At 50.0% G+C, this 21,581-nt stretch overlaps 1 protein-coding gene across 3 annotated transcripts in view; it reads right to left on the reverse strand.

Annotated features, from left to right (window-relative positions):
- The window catches only part of SEMA5B (semaphorin 5B), a 118,921-nt gene that overhangs the window by 34,537 nt on the left and 62,803 nt on the right, over window positions 1-21,581 (reverse strand). For all 3 annotated transcript variants that reach the window (XM_077767613.1, XM_077767614.1, XM_077767615.1), the window contains exons 2-3: window positions 5,863-6,063; window positions 392-491 (exon numbers count right to left, since the gene is read on the reverse strand). In XM_077767613.1, the coding sequence (XP_077623739.1) occupies window positions 392-491; window positions 5,863-6,016 (254 nt within the window). In that variant the 5' untranslated portion in view covers window positions 6,017-6,063. The remainder of the gene's footprint in view (window positions 1-391; window positions 492-5,862; window positions 6,064-21,581) is intronic.

The raw sequence follows: 21,581 nt of genomic DNA on the forward strand, positions 1-21,581 counted from the left end.
GCCTGAGTCCAGCATTCCAGGTGCAGGCAGCCAGCCAGCCAGCAGGGGGCTCCGGGGCACCTTCCTTGCATGGAGCTTCCAGGGAGGACACGGCCTGGGCAGTCCTGGCAACAGGGTAGGAATGTGGGACAGAAGGTGGCCAGCAGGTGTTCCTGCTCTTGAAAGCTATCATCCACGGACTCTGGGGGTCTAGAGGTCACCCTCCTCCCCACCCTTGCTCCAGCTAATGCTTCCTCTTGTGGGAGACGGACATTCAGATACAGAGAGGGCCTGGCCGAGAGAAACACGGGCCCAGGATGAGGATCTGTCCATAGTGGGCTCATCCCAAATAATATTCCTTCCCCTAAGCACACTGCCACTCGCGGCACCAACCCTCGTTGCACCTCGTTACCTGGCTCCCACGATGAGCTGGTTCCTGGAGGGATCCAGAGCAAGCTGGGAGAAGTCTCGGGCTCCAGGGTAGGAGAAGTTAAAGACCCATGGCTTCAGATCTGGTGGAGGGAGAGACAACCATTCTGGTTACAGTCGAAGCAGCGATGCCAACACTGGACCCCACATGGAAGGGCTAACATCAGGGAACAGTGCGGCAGAAGCAGTCTCAGCACCCCTGACACCTGGGTTCCACTTGCCTCCTCTGTGAGCAGCCAGCTGGGGGAGACGGGGTAAGGATGTCGCCACACTGTTCCTGCTATGTTCCCTAGCTCAGAGAAGGGCTCCACCAGTCCAAAGGGAAAACTGTAATCATCCTTCACTCCCCTAAACCCTCACCAGCACTTGAAAACACTCGGAAATCCTGTCTGTTCCACCTCCAAGAAATCCATCCCTTTTGCCCTCTGCACCCCACGCTCATATAAGCTATAATCATCTCTTGCCTGGCCTGGTACCAGGAGCATCCTATCTAGCCTGACCTCCACTCCTGTCCCTCTGGTCGGTCCATTTCCTACATAGCAACCAGAGCCATATTTCTATAGTGCAAATCTGGTTTGGTCACTCTCCAGCTTAGAACCCTTTAATAGCTCCCAGTTGACCCCAGGAGAAGTCACAATTCCTATGAAGGCCTTTGGGCTCTGGACTGTCTTCCCAGTTTGGATGCCTGGCACATTAATTATTTAATGTGACAGGAAGAATCATGCTTCATCTTTTACACTTCCCCTCAAACTACCACCCCAGCCCCACTAAACTAGAACACTGTGCAGATCTATCCCACCAGAGCCTGCAAACCTTTGCTCTTTTGTTCTCCCTCAGTGAAACAGTGCCTGTTCACCCCCATCCCCACCCTGCCTCCTCCAAGAAGCTTTCCCTGATTCCCCCAAGCCAGGGTGAGGCCTCTACTTTACTGCCATCAAAGCCCCCATCTTGCTGGGTATCTAGCCCCATTGTTTTCACTGGGGGGAGGGGAGCAGGTAAGACCTTGCTTCTTAGATCTCTAGGCTGTGTCCAGCACCTGGAAGGAATCGAGTAAATGCATGAGCAATACACAACTCCCTTCTGTATAAGAAGAATCAAGTTTTTAGACAAGTCTCTGTGGTGGTGACAGAAACAGAAGGTGGGTGGTCAGAGTCTATCCCGGTTTCCAAGGAAGGATCTTCCCAGCCAAGGCCAAAGTCGTACATGGGGATTGGTGGGCAGAGAGATCTCATAGCCCTCTGGATGGATGGAGCAGTGGTCTGTGGAAGGTACGCCTGGGGAACAGGCTGCTTTTCCCTCTTTCCTTCCCACTGGAGACCCACTTCTCCCATCCTGGTCCAGAACCCCTTAATAGTACTCCTCAGCCCCTGCTTCAGAGATGGGAGGGAACTGACCAATAATGAGAGAGCCGTGGGGCAGAGAACTTTCATGCCAATGGAGATAAAGATGAGGGGGAAATGTGAGGCCCTATGCTTTCTCCCCACAGTCTATTAGCGACTGGCTCACAGAAGGCCTAGAGAAGTGTGTGTGTGTGTGTGTGTGTGTGTGTGTGTGTGTGTGTGTGTGTGTGTAATCCAGGGGAAATAAATCATTGCTCATTATCCCTCCACTACAGAGTAAAAGCAGCCCTTCATTTCTGCACGACAAGCAAACACTTAATCGCTCCCTGGAGAACTCGAGGTTTTGTGAGTTGGATGTTTTTCAGAAAACTGTGATATGCACGATTAAAAAAAGAAGAAGAAGAAGAAAAGAAATTCTGCAGCAAAATGTAACAAACCCCTTGGGTCTGCTTGTGTCCTCAGCAGGGGATTATAGGTTAGCAAGAATGGCCATGAAGTTGCAACAGCATTTGGGTAATATCAGTATAAGAAGTGGATCAGGAGTCAGGTAAGCTGGGTTTTTAGTTGACCTCAGGGCCACACTCAGAAATCCTGGTAGAATAGTAAACTACTTTAGAGTCTAAGCCAAGGACTCTCCTCCAGGAAGACTTCCTGGATCATAATCTCTCCACTCTGTCTATTCTACCTTGTCTGTTCTATTCACAGTGTATGTTTTTGTCACTCTGAATGTGCTCAAGCCTGTTTTCTGTGGTGGTGCGTTGGCGGGGAGATGGATATGAAGGGCTTGCCTGTCATCATCAGACTGAGTGCTCCCCAACAGTAGCAGCTGGGTCACCCTTTTCTTCCCTTTGTCCCCTCTGACAGGGATCTTCCAGATGTGGGCAGCTGAGCAGGGGGAAAGGTGGCATGACTGGTGTGCAGCAAACCAGGAGAAATTCTGTCTGGAGACTTCTCAGCTCTGTCTTCACTCAGACTCTTTTGTGGGGCAGGGAGGGGAATGGAAGATGAAACAGGGCAAGACATGGGATGACAAGGAGAGGCAGGGGCAGAGGAAGGAGTGGAGGGTGGCAGCCCCTTCCAGTTTCTGTCTGTCTCCCCTAGTTCCCTTGTAACTGACAAGGGCAAGGGGAAAGGGGCGAGGGGGAGAGAGGCAGGCGGGGGCGGCACGCTGATCCTGGGGGAGCTGTCTTGGGAAAGGAGCCAGCTTCCTCTCATTAAACAGGCAAACAGGACCAGAGGGAAGCCTGTCTTTAAAACACCAAGCACGTTCTGAGCTCCATGTGCAGTGAAGGCTTTGGACGGCGACTTTAAGAGAAAAATGACATTCTCCATGACGCGCCTGTGATTTTAATTATAGTCAATTCAATTACCCACTTTGTGGATTAACCACTGTCAGTGTTAACTCCATCCTGGCTTCTCCCTGCCTCCTAGAAATTCCATGCCGTGGCAGAAGGAAGAATGTGTAGGCCAAAGAGAAACACAGGTGGGCCTCCCTTAAAAGAAAGGAGAAAATTTAACCTTACAAAATGGAAAAACGCCTGCCAGACTCTGCAACTGGCAGGTCCTCTAGGGTATTTAGGGGTTATTCACAGATCAGCCAGGTGTCAGGGGAAATGGCAACTCACAGCTACAGGGTTGGAAGCCTGCTGATCAGTCAGAAATAAAAGGTAATATTGAGGGAATCCCCCTGGAGCTGGGGGTTGGCGCTGGGCTGGGTTATACGACTTCTCTGGAACGGCAGCATCACCCAGAACACAATCAGTCCCCAACATGAATTGAATCCCTGGGGTGTGCTCGCCAGTGCTAAAGTGTGTGGGGAAACAAGAGGACCAGTCCTGGTCCAGGACCAGCTGCAGTGTCCGAACGACGGGAGTGATGTTTAAGGAACGACAAGAGATACTCGAGTGCCCACAGGAAACTCTTACTCACCTCTGAAGTCCCCCAGCATCTAGCCCTATGCCTGGTGTCAAGTAGGGCCCCCCAAAATTTAGTGAATGGATAGGAAAACCCAAAGCTGCCAGAATGGGGAGCCGGGTGAGTGGAGGGGAGGCCAGGAGGGTGGGGGGAAGCAGAGATGACGGCACTCTCTAGGGCTGTCTGTCTAGGAGGGCGGGTCTAAGGGGATTTCTCAGTTACTTGGTGACAATCTGTTACCTCATTCCCCCATTCTGAAAGAGGGTGAGGTAGGAGGTTATTTCCTTCAAGTAATATACACCTGAAGATCAAAAATGGTGGGAGTGAAGCCAGGCATTCAAGAAACACATCTTCCGGGGTGCCTGGGTGGCTCAGTCAGTTAAGCATCCGACTTCAGCTCAGGTCATGATCTCACAGTTCGTGGGTTCGAGCTCTGCATCGGGCTCTGTGCTGACAGCTAGCTCAGAACCTGGAGCCTGTCCTCGGATTCTGTGTCTCCCTCTTTTGTCCCTCCCCCTGCTCGCGCGTGCTCTCTCTCACGCACGCTCTCTCTCTCTCTCAAAAATAAATAAAACATAAAAAAAAGAAACACATCTTCCACCTCTCCATTGCCCCCACCCGCTGCCTAGTTTGCTCTAGTACAGACCAGCTTGGCTGGGGGACAGGAATTCTCTTGCTCTCCTTCTGTTGCACCTGCCCCTAGAATCCACCAGGCCAACAGTGCCCTCCAGCAAAGCCCCTCAGAGGAAATGGTTCATTAGGAACTGCCATGGGGCCTCCAAGATGAGGCTATCCTCAGAGCTCCGCTCCTTCGTCCCCTACTTGGTCCTTCCCTTCAGTGACAGCCACCAGCACGCTGGGAGCCATCAGAAGTCTGGGAGTGTGCGCGTGTTTTGTAGGCTTAAGGACATTGCTAATTTACTTTAATCCACTTAAGCCTTCAAAGCCTTGGATCCCAGCTCAAACAAGACAGCACTGAGAAGACAGCTGCAAATTCTCCTCCCTGAGACAGAAGCCAGCCCACAGCTGGGAATCCCACACTTCTCGTCTGCCCTAGCCTCCCCACCTTGCCACCCCCAACTCCTGTCCATACCACTGCTCCCACCCCCAAATCCCATGCCAGCCTCGTCCTCGTGCATTTATTTGTCTGCTCTGGTTTCCATCTCTGCCCTCTCCATTAGCTGTGTGGAATCCCGAGGACGGCTTCTCACCCTCCTGCCTGGGGCACCTAGAAGGTGGAGCCCTGATCGCTCTGCCACAGGGAATAGAAAGACCACCGGGTGCCCAATGTGAAGGCCCGCCTTTGACAAGTCTCTCTGACCCTCTACACCTCAGCCCACCCATTTGTAAAGAGAGGTGACAGTCCTTGCCCTGCGTCCTTGCCAGGGTTCTTATGAGACCAAATAGGGCAGGTGTCTATCAGGCTTAAGAATCTGGGGACCCCTGAGGATCCCAGCATCAGCTGCCATGCAGGTGATGGATCCTGAAGGGCTGATGTGACCCTAGCACCACCCAGGAGCCCCAAACTGGCCGACAGGTCATGGGAGAACACCCCGTATGCTCTGGTATTTGTGTTTTGGTTTGGTTTTAGATTAACATCGACTATATATATTAATTTTAGAAACCCTTACTGAGAATTTATAGGCCCCTCAGAACATGCCCAGTGATTCACAAATCCCAGTTTGGGAAACACTTTAATAGGACACTCTCATGCCCTCCCTTGACCAACAAAGGGAGTTATTAGTCATCAAGGACCCCTTACTGTGTGGGTTCCCAGGGCCCTGAAGACAGGCATCTGCAACAGTCTTGGAGCAGAAGGAAGCCTTCCAGAGGTTTCCAGGCATCCCCTAAGGAGTGAGTCATCTTCATTCTGGCCCCCCAAGGATGCCAGGAAATACTCATGCTTCCAGAACAGTTAGAGCTGAGATGGCCGATGAACCCAGAGTGCCCACAACCCCGCTTCCAGCAGAAATGCCAGAGCAAGGCGGCCTCCTCCCCCAGCAACATGGATGAAAGGCTTCAATAAACTGGAGACTAAAAATCAGACCCCTCCAGCCCACGGCTGCTCATCCTTCTAACATTTATCCCTAGGGGAACATCCCAGGACTTCCAACAGCAAAGAGACCCTTGCTGAGTTCAGACCTAAGTCCTTCAAGGCACAGGCACGGCAAAAAGGGACCGAGTGGGAAGTGGCTCTCACCTGCAAAGGCCACAATGGGGTGTTCCCTCAGGGTGCAGAGCTGCTGCTCACCGCTGGGCTCAGCGGTGACATCCTGGGAGCTGGACAGGTGGAACACCAGCAGTGTGAGGCTGGGCGGCAACAGGGTGACAGCCAGGGGTCCCAGGAACACCATGGTGGACCCCTCTGCAGTCCTAGCTCCGGAGGCAGGCGGGGTAAGGTCTGCAATACAAATACGGAGTCTCACCACGAGCTCCCTCAGCAAGGCCCACTTCTCCCAGTTTCCTTCAAGGTTGTTAGCAGGCCCACGGGCTGTGTGTGTGTGTTTAAATACATTTACATTTTACCTGTGTTACTTACAGTTGGCTCTAGTAACACAGAGTTATAGATCATATCTGGAGAGCTAATTTCCCTTGTAATAGTATTCTGGATAAAACTGACAAATTACAGAGCTTTTTCTATTATGATCCCAAATGGCTTACAATTAGTTTTAATGATAAAGGTGGTATCTAGGGATCTTAATAAGCGGAGCTAGGACATGTGGGTAGCCGTTTGTAAAAAGATGAGTTTGGATCCATAACCTACACCTTGTACTCGGAAAAATTCCAACTGGATGAAAGATTTAAGTGTTAAGAATAAAACCATAAAAATACTAGAAGAAAATGTGGGCAGAATTGTTGATAACTTTGGAATAAAGAACTATGACTCAAAACCCAGAAGCTATTAAAGAAAAGATTGACATTTTTAACTATACAAAACCCCAAACTTCTGTATTTCCCCTCTTCCTCCCAAAACAAACACCAAACAAAATCAAAAGGCAAATGACAAACTGGAAAAATATATTTGCAATATATATCACAGACAAGAGGCTAATATTCCTAATGTATAAATAATTCCTGGGAATCAAGAGGAAAAAGATCAACAACATAGTAGAAAAATGGGCAAAGAATATACACACAAACAGGGCTTAAAAAGTATAAATGACACTGGGGTGCCTGGATGGCTCAGTTGATTACGCATTCAACTCTTTCATTTTTTTAGTTTTTCATTTTTGAGAGACAGAGGGTGAGTGGGGGAGGGGCAGAGAGAAGGAGACACAATCTGAAGCAGGCTCTAGGCTCTGAGCTGTCAGCACAGAGCCTGACGAGGGGCTCAAACCCACAAACCACGAAATCATGACCTGAGCCAAAGTCAGATGCTCAACCCACTGAGCTACCCAGGCACCCCAAGCATCTGACTCTCTATTTTGGTTCAGGTCATGATCTCAGAGTCCTGAGATGTAGCCTCGCAGCCAGCTGAGTGTGGAGTCTGCTTAAGATTCTCTCTCTCTACCCCACCCTCTCTGCCCCTCCAGTGTTTGTGCATGTGTGCATGTGTTCTCTCTCTCTCTCTACAAATAAATAACTACATACACACATACATACGTTAATTAATTATTAAAGACACTATTTTCACTCATAATAAGCAACGCAAATTAAAACCTAGACTGAGCTATCACTATTCACCTATCAGTTTAGCAAAAATCCAAGATAGGTGACACTCTTGGCAGAGCTGTGGGGAAAGAGGCACTTGCATATACCACCGAGCAAAATGCTTCAAGCCCTATGGAGAGGTACCCTTTGACCTAATTTCTGGAAGTCTTAACCAGTGCTACTCAAAGTGCGGCCCACAGATCAGTGTCAATCCACAAACTGTGACGACTTCATGGTAAGATAAACGCAGAAACTTGAGAGTTTTAAAAATCTTTATAGTAATGTGACAGGGTAATTTTTACGTCTATTGGATCTAATAAAATTTGGAGGCTTGTATTTTTCATAGTTTTTTTGTCAATTTACTTCTCCAGTAATTCACTTTTATTGAATTTTATGTAAGTATCCATCTGCGACAGATTGTAAATTGAAATGTAAAACCTGCTCCTTCACCGGAGATAGTTGTGAAGCAAAAATAGACTAAACAGGCACCTGCACATATGCCAAGTGATTTACGCACAAGATTATTCCTTGGGGGCATTCTTTGAAGTAACAGAAGACAGGAAACAACCAAACATCTAGCAACTGGAGACTGCTTAAATAAGCTGTGGTGTATTTGTGTGATGGAATACTACACAGCCCTAGAAAAGAATGGGGACTTCCGTCTAGATTTTGATATGGAGAAATCTCCAGGTGTATTAGCTGGAAAAAAAAAAACTGATGCAGAACAGTGTATTAGCTTGCTATCTTTTGTGTAAAAAAGAAGGTAGAAATAAGAATATATATTTATAATTGCTTGTATGAGCATTAACATACACTAGAAAAAAAACCCAGACTAATTTTAAATCAGGCTACCTATAAATAGCAAAATCATGATAGATGCTTCTTAATACATACAATATATACCTTTTTATATTATTTTCACTTTTCACTATTAAATGTTTAATATTATCCATTCAATAAAAAACTTCAGAAACTTTTATTTTTTAAAGTTTATTTATTTTGAGAGAGAGGAAGAGACTGGGGGAGGGGAAGGGAGAGAGAGAGACAGAGAATCCCAAGCAAGCTCTGTGCTGTCAGCTCAGAGCCCAATGCGGGGCTCAAACTCACAAACCAAGACTAGTTTTGGTTCCCTAAAACTTCTAATATGGGGCAGCACAACACTTCCTTTGGAGCTTGACTTAGACCCTCTGAATTAGCTCCTATCTCCCTCCTTTCCTGGCCTATCCAATGTGTCACCAAGCCTTGATGACATCATATCCCTCACAGGTAGCCCTAACCCACTGACAGAACTCCTTGGTGACACTTTCCTCATCTGTGAAACAAAAGGTTGAACTAGATCAGGGATTCCCTGATAGAGCTGGGAACAAATCAGAATCCCTTCCACCGGGGGGCGGGGGGGGTGTCCTGGGGCCAGCAGGGAGTGATCCCAAGGGTGATTGTGACAAACCTCTACAGGGACGAGTGGCCCCTGGGATTCCTTTCCTCTCTAACACCCTTTGCTTCTAACCCCTCCTCTCTTCCTTTCCTATTGCCACTACCCTACTCAGGTCTGGAATATGAGAGCAGGATGATTTGCTTCCTGCCCGTTTCCTCACACATGTGTGAGATGGGGTAACACCTGTCACTGTGTCACTGCCAGGCTTCGAGGAAATACCCCAGTGACTATGGGGACTGTGCGCCCGGCGGAGCCCCTTCTCCCTTACCTGGCCCCCTCCTGCATCCCACAGGGCATTAGCATCTGGAGCACCTCTTGGTCCCCTCGGCCTCAGGTTCAAATGTGGAATTCTCTGTCCCTCCCGGGAGAGGTTGGACACCCCTCCTTGCGGAAACCCTCTGGGAGGGAGGTTTGGCCCAGACATACCTCCTGGAGTGGTTTTCACATGGCCACTCACAGGGCATTATTCCTGAGAGCTAAAGTGGGTCTTTCCTGCTGCCTGGGGCTTGGCACGGCTATGGACTTTCCTCTTGCCCTTTGACACTTGCGCTAGATGCTTTCTATTTGTCCCTTGACTCTGACCCTCCCTGCTCAGTGCCTAGGCTGCAACAGAGGACTCTTTCCTTCCCACTGTGTGGCCAGTAGGGACACTGGCTGGAGAGGGGAGGAACGGGGGAGAAAGGAGGCAGCTGGGTCAGCAGCCGTGTCCCCCCACAGAAGGTCAGAGTTAAGCTCCCGATTTCAGCAATCGCTGGCTGCCCCCTCCTCCTCCCTTTGCCTCGGGGTGGTGCCAGCCCCTCATTATCAGCGGCAGGGCAGAGCCCAGTGAGCAGTCCCATATGGTCCCCAAACCCTTTCCCACACCTTCGTAAATAGTTCTTTTATTAAACTGCCCTCCCATTTCCCAATTTGAGTGTGCCATCTGTTTCCTGGGGGGACCCTGACTGATATAACATCTCATTGGTGATAGTCGATGCCTATGCAAATATCATCTTTTAGCTGGGGCTTTTCCTCCATGGGCCATCAGTCCCTCATGTAAGGTGTGTGACAGCCGCCTTCCCCTCATTATTCCCAACCCTCCCCTGGCCCCTGCCTCCCCCAGGAGCCAGACCTTAAAGTCCCTAATTTCCACGCAGAAGTTCCACTCACATTATGGTTTTTATGTAAATATGTCCTCCAAGTCCCTCCTGAATCAATAATTACTAGATTAATATCACCTGGTCCACCTGGGCCCCAGCACAGCATGTCTGCTGTTAAAGGAGAAGGGAAGGGAATGCAGCACATGGATGCGGGCAGGGAAGGCTGGGGGCAGGACCTGGATTCCAGATGGGCTGTACTCAGGTGAGGGAGGAAACAGGAATGCAGAGCCAGAGCAGCGGGTGGACGGACGTGTACACAGCACACAGACCAGAGGGAGGCAGACTGAATGCTAAGCAGGGAGGAGACAGGAACAGCCTTTATTCAGATGAGCATCCCGATTCTTAGGAATGCAAGTGTGGGCCAAGGTGCGGACTTCAGGGATCCCATGGGGACACATGCACAGGCTTATTTTGCCATCACTCTCAAGGACATTCTCTATCCTTAGTAAGGAAGCCAGTAGACCCTAAGAGGGGTGCAAGGGAAGGAGAGACCGAAGAAGCAGGGCACCAAGAGTGGGGCTGGAGTGTGGGGTGCTGGCGGTCAAGGCAGAGCTCGATGAGCCAGGGCTTGCGGCTTTGCAAAATGTCAGCAAAGGTCAAGGGCGCCATACAGAAAGAAAAAGAGTGGTCAATCCCCACATCACCGAGTGTTACAGGATTGGTCTTTGTGAGCAGAGTTCTAACTACTTGGTGAGGGGTGGGTTTCTAGATCCTGAGAATCCCCCTTCTTTGGAAATTATCTCCCCTCCATCCACAGGTCAAAGGGGTAAGCCCCCGCAGCCTTACCTATGCCTGTCCCCACCCTACCATAGCTGCGTGCACCAAGGATAGTCATATGGTCAAAACAGACCAATGAGACGTTCTGCCATGCAATTTGGGGGTCCCCCCAATGGTCCCACCATCCAACCCCCAGGGTGAGGTCAGTCTTTGTAGAGGAACCTGGAACAAGTAACATGGGCCCTGTGGGGTGGCCGTCTTCTACCTATCACGCGGGCTGAGGAGGGGAGCAGAGGCAGTCTGAAGACAGAGAGCCAGGACAGGAGCTAGCAGAGCCTCTCTGGGATGCTAACAGACCTCTGGTTCTCAATTCTAGCTCTTTCCTGAGGCCTGATTACTTTCTACTTCCACAAGCTATCCGTGTACTTCCTGGATCCTGGTAATAAAATCTTCCGTTTTCACTTAAGCTAGCCAGAGTTGTGTCAGACCAGGAGTTGCCTGCACGACATTGCCTCCTTGGTGCCCATTCTCACTCCTCCTTTCTAAAGGAGCCTCTGCATTGGTGGGGGTTATGGGGCAAGGTGCTCTGCTCAAACCCAGCCCGACAGGGGTGGAGGCAGTGAGATGTCTGAAGAAGTCATCAGTGGGGCTTGTGGGGAAGCTCTCTAAGGGGGCGCTCCTGTTCCGGAGTGGCCGGCAGCTAGGATGGATGATGCTACCTTCCTTAGCCCCCCTCAGCCACGTGATACAGACCATGGTGCAGAAAGATAGGTGGGACCTGGGAGGCTGACGACGGAATCAGTCAGCCCTGGTCTGCCCTCCTCCAGGCTGCCTTCTGTGATGTCTGCTCATCACACTTCTGTGCCTGTGTCCTTGTCTGTAAAACGGGGAGAATAACACCTACCGCAGAGGGGTGTTGTGACGATTGAATGAGTTATTTTGTCTAACAGGCTGAGAATGGCACCTACCCCAAAGTCCACAGCATAGGGGTTGGCTATTATTGTTGTTGTTGTTGTTGTTGAACAATTCACTCCCATTTCCTTGTTTTCCAGGTCTCTGTTATCCTCACCCAAGCACCGCTCCTATATCCCATACAGTTTGGGTTTTCATTCTCATAACCAAATACACCTATGACAAACAGGGATTTCTATTTCTAGTTACATTTGTCTCACTTGACACTAAAATAATCTGGGAGTTTCTCCACGGGCCGTGTGTAGCAGACGCCTCCCGACCTTCCTGAGGGCTGTAGTTACCACAGCAAGTCTCTATAGATCTTAGTTTCATCACCTGTAAAATAGGGCAAATAGTTCCCTGCCTTAGAACTAAGTCTGGCACAAAGTAGGCCCTTTATGAAATCCATCTGTATAAACGTACTCGTGTACAAAAAAAGTGACTAGTTACTGAAATGTCTTCCCAGATTCATTCATTCTTTTGTTTATACAATACTTCACTGAGCATTTGCTGAACACCTACTATGTGCTAGTTCTTGTACAGATAGGGGAAGTGAGGATGGGGAAAACATTCCTTGAAAAAGTATGGTCCCTGCCTCCAGGGAACTTACAGTTTAATAGAAGAGGGGAGACACTTCTCCAAGGAACAATAAATCACCTGGTAGGTGCTGTGAGCTGGGGTCTGGACAGTTAAGGGGGCGCAGAAAGCCTGTGCTTTGCCCTGTCTTGGAGCCACTTGGCACTGGCACTGTGGAAGGGTGCTCCAAGAGTGGGGAAAGGGAGATGTGGCACCAGATGACTCCTGCTATTTTGGGAAAGCTTCAGCGATAGGAAAGCATTTTCCCAAATCATTGCATTCTGTCTCGCTGCTGCCCCAATTCCCTGCGGTCCTCCATATGCAGTCACTCCCATGATGCTGGAGGCATGTGATGCATGTGCTTGTGTGTGAGAGAGGATGCACACCCACACACGCACCCCCCTGAGGACTCCTCGCCTTCCATGGGACTCCTCCAGGGCTCATTTTCCCAGCACAGACAGCGAGAGGAGGATTAGCTGCAACTGGGGGAGGGGATGAAATTGCTGAGTGCAAGGGAAGGAAAGTGAGAGAGGGCCAGGGCCAGGCCTGCTGGAAGGCCCAGGTACTCAAGGACATTTGCCCATCTCTCTGGGGCAAAGAAAGAGGGACACAGGGGTGGAGTGTGTGTGTGCATGTGTGTGTGGTATGAGAGTGAGTGAGAGAGAGAGAGGGCCGAATCCCCCCCCCCAGAGCCCAAAGCGGCCCCCGCTGCTTGCTGCCAGGGCTGGAGGTCTAAGATGCCTCCTGTAGAAAGGAGCTCAAATAGGGCTTTGAAGGAAAGAAGATGGGAGCTTCCCCGGCCGTCATGGGTGAAGAGCATTCCAGGATGACAGAATGGCAAACAGCACGGACAATGAGTTGGTCCTGGACCATCCTCACATAACCTAGCAAGGCTGGAGAGTGGGGCACAGGGAGCTGAGTCTGGAGAGGAAGACCAAGGCCAAATCACGGTGAGACTTTGGCAATAACCTAAGGCATCGCGAGACTTCCTTCTGCTGAACCCGAGGACTAGCTGGTGGTTGGGACCGTGGAAGGATGTGGTCAGATCTGTGCTTTGGGAAATTGGGTGGCAGCAGGCAGTGACAGCAGTAGGTTAAAGCAGCCACTAGTCTGCAGGGCAACTCAGAGAATGGAAGTGGGTGTGCCTCTAGCTCCAAGAGACTCCAGCCCCACACCCGCAGATCTCAGCTCCGCTCCCCGCAGGGAACACATCAGCTCAAATGCAGGCAGTGGCCCTGGATAGAAGCAGGGGAGGCTGGAGGGCCAGGTGGGAGAGGGTGTGTCCTAGGGATGAATCAAGGCAGCGGGAGAGACCACTCAAATTGCTGCCAGGGGGTCCTCTCCAGAGAGACCAGGGCCCTCTTTTCTTTTGATTGATAAAAAGAGTAATCGGAAAGGAAAAGACAACCTATGACCCTCAAGACAAGGGCTTAAACAAACATGGCTGCTGTGTATGGAGAAGTGCCAGGTACTGTGCTATGCTCTTTCCCTGCAAGACCTCACAGCAATTTAGCAAGAGAGCTGAGAGAGGCCCTTGTGATCGTCATTCAAAGATCATCATTCACAGTTGATAGGAAGAAACAGGTTAGCAAGGCTGAGGACCATGCCCCAGGTAACTCGTGCCAGTTAATAAAAGAGCAGGGACTTAAACCCGAGACTGTCTGCTGCAGACACTGGGCCACTACACACACTGTCTGGGCCACTACACGCAGTGTCTTCCCTGGAGGAGAATTGGCCTCAGCCCTCCTGCCACCTTCCAGAGCCCTAACTCCATGCACTCTCCAAGAAGCCTTCAGAATTTAATTTGGTTTCCTGAGTTGGCTTCCCAACCAGGGAGAGCCCTTTCTAGCTATAAATTATTAAACTGACTTCCTGCTGCAAATCAGTCTCCTGTGAGTTTGGGTTGTGGGAGCCAGTTTTCCAGGTCTTGAGCGGCTCTGGAGAAGAAAATTCCAGAGGTTGCCTACAGACGGGGCAGAGTCCAGACTCCAGCCAGAGCGCTGACAGCCACAGCCCACCCGTCAGCACAGGCTGTACAGTCAAGGGCCAGGATGGATGGGAGAGAACGAGGCGCTTCTGTTTGTCCCCACCTCAAGCTCAGCCCAGGAGCCCTTGAGGACCTTCCAGGAAGGGTGCACCCCCGGTCCTCCTTCCCGGCCCCTCCCTTCTTGCTGCCATTCAAAGTCTCCACTTGGCTGCCTGCCTGGGAAAGATGGAGAAAAAGAGAAGGAAAAGAAAAGAAGAGGAAACAGAGGGAAACCAAGAGCAGGAAAGAATGCATTCTGTCTGCGGTTTGGTAAGGAGGGGAAGGCATGGGGGCGCCCCTCACTCCCCCACGGGGGAGGGGGTGGCACCAACGCCATCTTCCCACCCACCCATCACTTACCACTTGGGGGGCAAAGCTTAGCCAAGCTCAGCACAAAGATAAAATTGAGATGCAGATTCCTTCCCAATGCTCTGAATAGAGCAGATTGGATACGGATTTTCCTCTTTTCTTCCCATTTAGACCATCTGGGCGAATGGGGCCCAGAGGGAAGGTTGGGACCAGGTTGGGGAGGGACAGAGGCTTCCCAGCACTTTTCAGCTCTGGAACCTGGTTGTGGGGGTGGGGAGGCTCCCCCTGTCCCAGGGTCAAGTTCATTCCGTGCCTTTGCACCATGCTCTCTGCGCTATGGCCAGGCCAGGCCCTGGTTGGGTTCTCCTCTCCTTTTTCTGTTCCTAGTAAACTCCAGGCTGTGTATTTGCCCTATCGGCGTTGGGCAATCCTTGGCATCCTGCCCACATCTCCGTAACTGCTGTTAAACCCAAGGGGAAGATAAAAGGAAAACGGCGATCTTAAAAGTTAAACAGGAAGGACTCTCAAAGGTCATTTAGTTCAACCCCATATTTTACAGATGAGGAAACTGAGGCTTGGGGGAGAGTATCTAGCTCAAAATTGGGTAGGGAGGTGGTAGGAGATCCAAAACCACATAAATAGCAACAGTAAAGACCACATTGTCATACATCAGGTGATATTCTTTTATTTATTTATTTTTTTTTGAAAGAGACAAGAGTGCAAGGAGGGGAGGGGCAGAGAGAGAGAGACACACACAGAATCCGAAGTAGCTCCAGGCTCTGAGCTGTCAGCACAGGGCCTGATGGGAGGCTCCAGGCCACAAACGTGAGATCATGACCTGAGCTGAAGTAGGACGCTCAACTGACTGAGCCACCTGGGAGCCCCTCAGGTGGCATTCTATGTTCGTTATGCCATTTAATCAAGCAATAATCCTGTGAGGCACATACTATTATCATACTCATTTCATGGATGGGGAAACTGAGGCATCGACCAGTTAAGTAGCTTGCATATGGTCAAACTGGTAGCCAGATCCAAACCCCGGCAGTCGGGCTCCAGAGCCTGTCTCTTACGTGGTCTCAGTGCACCAAGCAGAAAAATGGCATTATTTGACATAGCCTCAGGAGCAGCTCACCAGGGCTCAGGCTGCTCCAGTGGCCATTTGCAGATGGGAACCCTCTAACGCGTTCAGTCATTTTGTATTTGTAATCATGGAGCCTGGACTTGCTCCTGTGAACAAAGGATGTCCACACAAGGTAGGAACTGAAAACAGGAATACAAAGGAATGTTCACATTACTTGGGAAAGCAAGCAAGCATGAACCTCATGGCGGCCACTTTGTAGGAGACAACACGTGTGTGGAGGAAGCTGGACCAAACACGTGAGGAGAGAGTGGGTGCAGGAGGGAGAAGCCATGGGTTAGACCCAGGACACTGCCTCACAGTTGCCGTGCGGCTTAAGTGAAGTAGGGTGAGTAAATGTTTGGTTTGTGCCTTGCCCAGATAACTGTCCTGGATGCTGACAGTGGTCCCACAAAGGTAGTATGACAATGAGTAGGGATTCTTCCCCAAACATTCTGAAATATTTTATTGTTTTTGCAAGGAAAAGGAAAACAAAGGAGACTTGCCTACTTTAATTGCTAGAATTAAATGCTAAGGATGTTGCCAAACACAAATCAAGCTTATCTATTCATTAGAGCAGCCTCCTTTTTCTCCTCCCCATGGGCAAGCTCTCCCTGTGGAAACATTTTGCTATCAGATATTCAGTTGCTGCATAAAAGGAAAACTGCATTTGAAAATATGCCTACAGCTCGAAAATAGAAGGCAAATCCAGCTGAAGGGCCTGGGCTTCCACGACAGATTCACTTGCTCAACATAAACCTTTGCAAAGAAGGCCTATTTCCCCTCACTCTCCTGAGCACGGCTCTCACCACCCAGAGAGCCAGAGAGAGGGTGGTGCTGATGGTTACACAGCAGCATGAATGTGCTTAAGGCCCCCGACCTGGACACTTAAAAATGGCTACAGTGGGTTGATGGGAATGTAAAACGGTACAGAGGCTGTGTAAAACAACATGGTGGTTCCTCAGTAAGGTAAGAGTAGAAATGGGGGACCTGGGTGGCTCAGTCGGTTAAGCTTCCAATCTCTGCTCAGGTCATGATCTCTCAATTTCTGAGTTTGAGCCCCACATTGGGCTCTGTGCTGACAGCTCAGAGCCTGGAGCCTTCTTCAGATTCTGTGCCCCAGTCTCTCTCCTCCTCCCCTCCTCATGCTCAGTCTCTGTCTCTCAAAAGTAAAATAAACATTTAAAAAAGTAGAATCACCATCTGATCCAGCATACACACCCCAAAGAATTGAAAGCAGGGACCCAAAAAAGGTATTTGTACACCTGTGTTCCCAGCAGCAGTATTCACAACAGCCCAAAGAGGGAAGCCACGTAAGTGTCCACTGGCAGATAAATGCATAAACAAGATGTGGTACAATCACACAATGGAATATTATTCAGCCTAAAAAGGAAGGAAATTCTGACACGTGCTACAACATGGATGAACTTGGAGGACCTTATGCTGAATAAAATAAGCCAGACACGTAAGGGCAAATATTATGATTCTACTTAGATGAGGTACCTAGAATGGGCAAATTCATATAGACAAGAAGTACAGTGGTAGTTGCCAGCAGCCAGGGAGAGGGGCAGATGGGGAGTCATTATTTAATGGGTGCAGAGTTTCAGTCTGCAAGAGGAAAGAATCTGGAGACGGATGGTGGTAATAGTTGCACAACAATGTGAATGTACCAATACTACTGAGCTGTAGACTTCAAATTGGCTAAGATGGTCAATCTTATCTTCTGTGTATGTTGATACAATTAAAAAGGAAAAGAAAGAACTCCTAAAATCCACTGGGCTAAGGAGGACCAGGAGATCCCAGGAGGTGAGCTACTGGCACACCTTACCCCTGACCTGAGTGAAAAGAGCCCCCTCCTGTCCATCCACACCTTGGCTGTGTGGCTGGGGGACATCGGGTGGCTCGGGGATGACATGGAGGGCAGCCATAGGGCACCCAAGAGACACAGGCCCCAGAACTACCTGAGATTGCTCTGCGATCTAGGGGAAAATTTTAGGGCAACTGCATAAGCACGAGGTGAAGGAGGCAAAAGAGACAAGGTAGATGTGAGGCCAGACGGGGTGGTTGCCACGGCACTTGTTTCCTGTTGCTGCTGTAACCAGTTACCACAGACCTCGTGGCCTCAGGCGATACATTTATTCTCTCAACTCAGTGGCTTACAAGTCTGACTTGGGTTCTACTGGGCTAAAATCATGGTGTCGGTAGGGCTGCCTTCCTTTCCAGAGGCTCTAGGGGAGAACCCATTTCCTTGCTTTTTCTAGCTTCTAGAGGCCTCCCATATTCCACATTCAGAGCCAGCAACGCTGGCTTCCTTTACCCATTCGTCCATACTTACATCTCCCTGTATCACAGCTGGGAAAGAATCTCTGCCTTTTTTTTTTTTTTAAGTTTTATTCATTTTTGAGAGAGAGAGAGAGAGAGCGAGCATGAACAGGGGAGGGGCAGAGAGAAAGGGAGACACAGAATCCTTATCAGGCTTCTGGCTCTGAGCTGTCAGTACAGAGCCCAGCATAGGGCTTGAACCCACACATTGTGAGATCATGACCTGAGCCAAAGTCAGAAGCCCAACTAACTGAGCCACCCAGGTGCCCCCTTTAAATTTTTTTTATGGTTTATTCATTTTTGAGAGTGAGAGAGAGAGAGAGCTCACAAGCAGGGGAGGGGCAGAGAGAGAGGGAGACACAGAAGCAGGCTCCAAAGCAGGCTCCCAGCTCCCAGCTATGAGCACAGAGTCTGACTCGGGGCTCAAACTCATGACCTGTGAAATTATGACCTGAGCAGAAGCTGGACACTTAACCGACAGAGCCACCAGATGTCCCAAGAGTCTCTGCTTTTAAGGCCCCCTGTGATTACAGTGGGCTCACCTGGATAACCCGGGATGCTCGCCCCATCTCAGCGTCCTCAGCTGAATCACATCTGCATAAAGTAACATACTCACAGGTTCCAGGGATAAGGACAAGGGTATCTTTAGTGGCCTACCACACTCGCCATACATATCCCCACCCAACTACTCACACGTGGCAAACATTTCTGATGTCCAGAGTCTGATCTGTGCCTGAATTTTGGAAGAAGGAAGAGCAGCAGCCAGTAAAGAGTCACGGGCAAGTCAGGGCCACACAGCCAGGGGGTGTGATAGGAGAACCCGAGGAGGGGGCAGGGAGAGGGGGCTACACTTTGGGGGGGACAGCACGCACAGAGAAGGGGAACAGTGTGTCCTGTGGGAAAGAAGACGGTCACAAGATGCGAAGAGGAGATCACGGGAAAGACTTTACAGGTGGACTGCACTTGAGACAAAGAAATTCGTGAATATTGGCACAAAAGTTTTACCAAAGGGTGATTATTCTTCACTTCCCAAAAGGATTTTCCAAAGCGTTCTTTAAGTAATGAGTTCCACCGTGTTCTTAAAATAGGATTTACACCCAATTTTTCAGTAACACATAAAGGGATGCTTGTAAATCTATTGAAATGAAGTGAGACCAGTAACATCTGCTGCCTTCTGTGCTGCCGGTGTCAGGGGGAGCGGGAAGGAGCCTCTGTTGGGGGTGACGGGACCAGAGTCCAGCCTGGACGCCCACCCCCCCCCACCCCGTGAAAGCCAGCCACTTAGTCCTCATGGCAACATTCCCTTGTTCTGCAGGTGAGAGAAAGGACAGCACAGGATAGGGACTGGCCCCAGGCCTCTCTGACTCCACAGCCTTCTTCCTTCTGCCTTTCCGAGACAGGAGAGATTTGGGAGGTGGCAAGGAGTTCTGTGCATCTGTGCAGGTTACAGAACCTGCATCCTTCCTACACTCAGGGCTTACCTAGCGGGTCATTTCTGGGATGATACTGCAACTCTCCAGCAGGGACAAAGCCTTTCATTCTAAAGTTACTAAAGAAAAGACTCTGGGTGGCCTGAAAAGGGTGGAACTGCCATGATGCAAATGCTGATTTCACGTGTTTTTGGGGACCCAATAAACACAGGGCACCAGAAGGAACAAGGGCTTTAGCCCCATTTCCCTCCCTTGGGCCATAGAGCTTGCTGAAAGTACCCCTTGGGCTTCAAAGCAAGTAATTCAGAGGAAGGCGCCATAAAAATCTTGGACACGATACCTGCTTCCTTGTCATTTCACTGTCCACGTTCTTCTCAATCTCTCAGTTGGCCCTAACGCTCATTTCTAGCTCTTTCTCCCAGACACGTGGTTCCCAGGTTTCTATTGTCAATTCCCTCTTCCCTCACTGACTGCTCCCCGCTCCCCCTGCCCAATGTTCCCACCTGCAGCCCAGCTCCATCAGCTGCCAGGTCTCCAGCCCTCTCTTCGAACTCCAGACCACACGGCCATCTCCACCTCAGGTCACACAGACATGTCCACTGCAGCCTGCCCCAAATTAAGTTGTCACTTTTCTCCCTTAACCTGCCCCTCTCATGTCCCCCATTTCTGTCAGTGGAATTACAACCCCCCTCCCCCTCAGAGTCTCCTGACTCACATCTCGGCATTCCCAGACTACCCCCTTCCTCATCAGCCATATCCAACCCCTTGTCAAGTCTTGGGGTTTGTGTCTCTGCAGTGGACCCCAAGCCCAGAAATCTGCAGGGGCAGGAGGGACACATGAGCCAGGTGGATAGGGAGGGGGCAGTGGAGGATGGGAAGATGCATACTCCAACCAGACAGGACAGCTGTGTCTCAGCTCCCTCTTCTCCAGCTGACTGTTCCCTTCTCAGGACACAGGCCCTGATCTGTCCAGTAAAAAAATATATTGATTTATTTTTGAGAGAGTACAAGTCAGGGAGGGACAGAGAGAGAGGGACAGAGGATCCGAAGCAGGCTTGGCACTGACAGGCTGACAGCAGCAAGCCCCATATGGGGCTCAGATTAAAAAACCGCAAGACTATGACCTGAACTGAAGTCAGACGCTCAAATGACTGAGCCACCCAGGTGTCCCAGATCTGTCTTTTTTAAAGTAAGTCTACACAGGGGCGCCTGGGTGGCTTAGTCGGTTAAGCGTCCGACTTTCGCTTAGGTCATGATCTCGCGGTTAGTGGGTTCGAGCCCCGCATCGGGCCCTGGAGCCTATTTCAGAGTCTGTATCTACCTCTCTCTCTCTGACCCTCCCCTGCTCACACACTCTCTCTCTCTCTCTCTCCTAGAAATAAATAAAAAATATTAAAAAGAAAAAAGTCTACACATTCATCTGGATTTATGTGAAATTCCTTTATCTTTATGTTTATTTGAGAGAGAGAGGGAGAGAAAGAGAGAAAAAGAGAGAGAGAGCACGCACAGCAGGGGAAGGGTAGAGAGAAGGAGAGACAGAATCCCAAGCAGGCTCTGCACCATCAGCACAGAGCCTGATGCAGGGCTTGAACTCATGAACCAAGAGATCAAGATCATGACCTGAGCCAAGATCAAGGATCGGACGCTTAACCAACTGAGCCATTCAGGTGTCTTGAAATTCCTTTATTTTTAAATGCTGGCAATTACTTGCATTTTTGAAATCCCTATGTGCACCAGACAAAACATGTCTGTTTGTGACCTCAGGGCTTCACCCCTCTCTCACTATGACTTTCCTCTGTTCCCAACGCGAGTATGCTAGCATGTCCATGCTCCTCTCCTGGACGAGGGAACCCCCTCCTGGGCCACTTTCTCCATCTTGCCTCCGCTGGTCTCAGGCCCCCTGAACCACTACTGGGCTCTTCAGGTTTACTGAGAGCAGCGAGGGTGAAGGAGACAGATAAGAGAAGGTTGATGCCACTCAAGGTAACAGAGCCATTAATTAACAGAGTTAAACATCTGGTGTTTAATTAACACTTTCCCTCTTCTTTTATCCTCCCTCCTATTTTCCTTTCCCAAAAGGGGCTCCATGGCGGGTAAAAGTAAAGTGAAAACCAGGAGGGCAGAAGGCAGATGTTGGGGATGGGGAGGTTGTGGCTGGCAGTGGGGCGGGGGACGGGAGGGGCAGAGAAGGTCTCCATGTGAGGAAGGGGAAGAGGACAGGCTAGGAAGAGGCAGGGGAGTGTTTT

Source organism: Crocuta crocuta, unplaced genomic scaffold (genome assembly GCF_008692635.1).
Source record: "Crocuta crocuta isolate KB4526 unplaced genomic scaffold, BGI_CrCroc_1.0 scaffold45, whole genome shotgun sequence".
In the NCBI taxonomy this organism is placed as follows: Eukaryota; Metazoa; Chordata; class Mammalia; order Carnivora; family Hyaenidae; genus Crocuta; species Crocuta crocuta.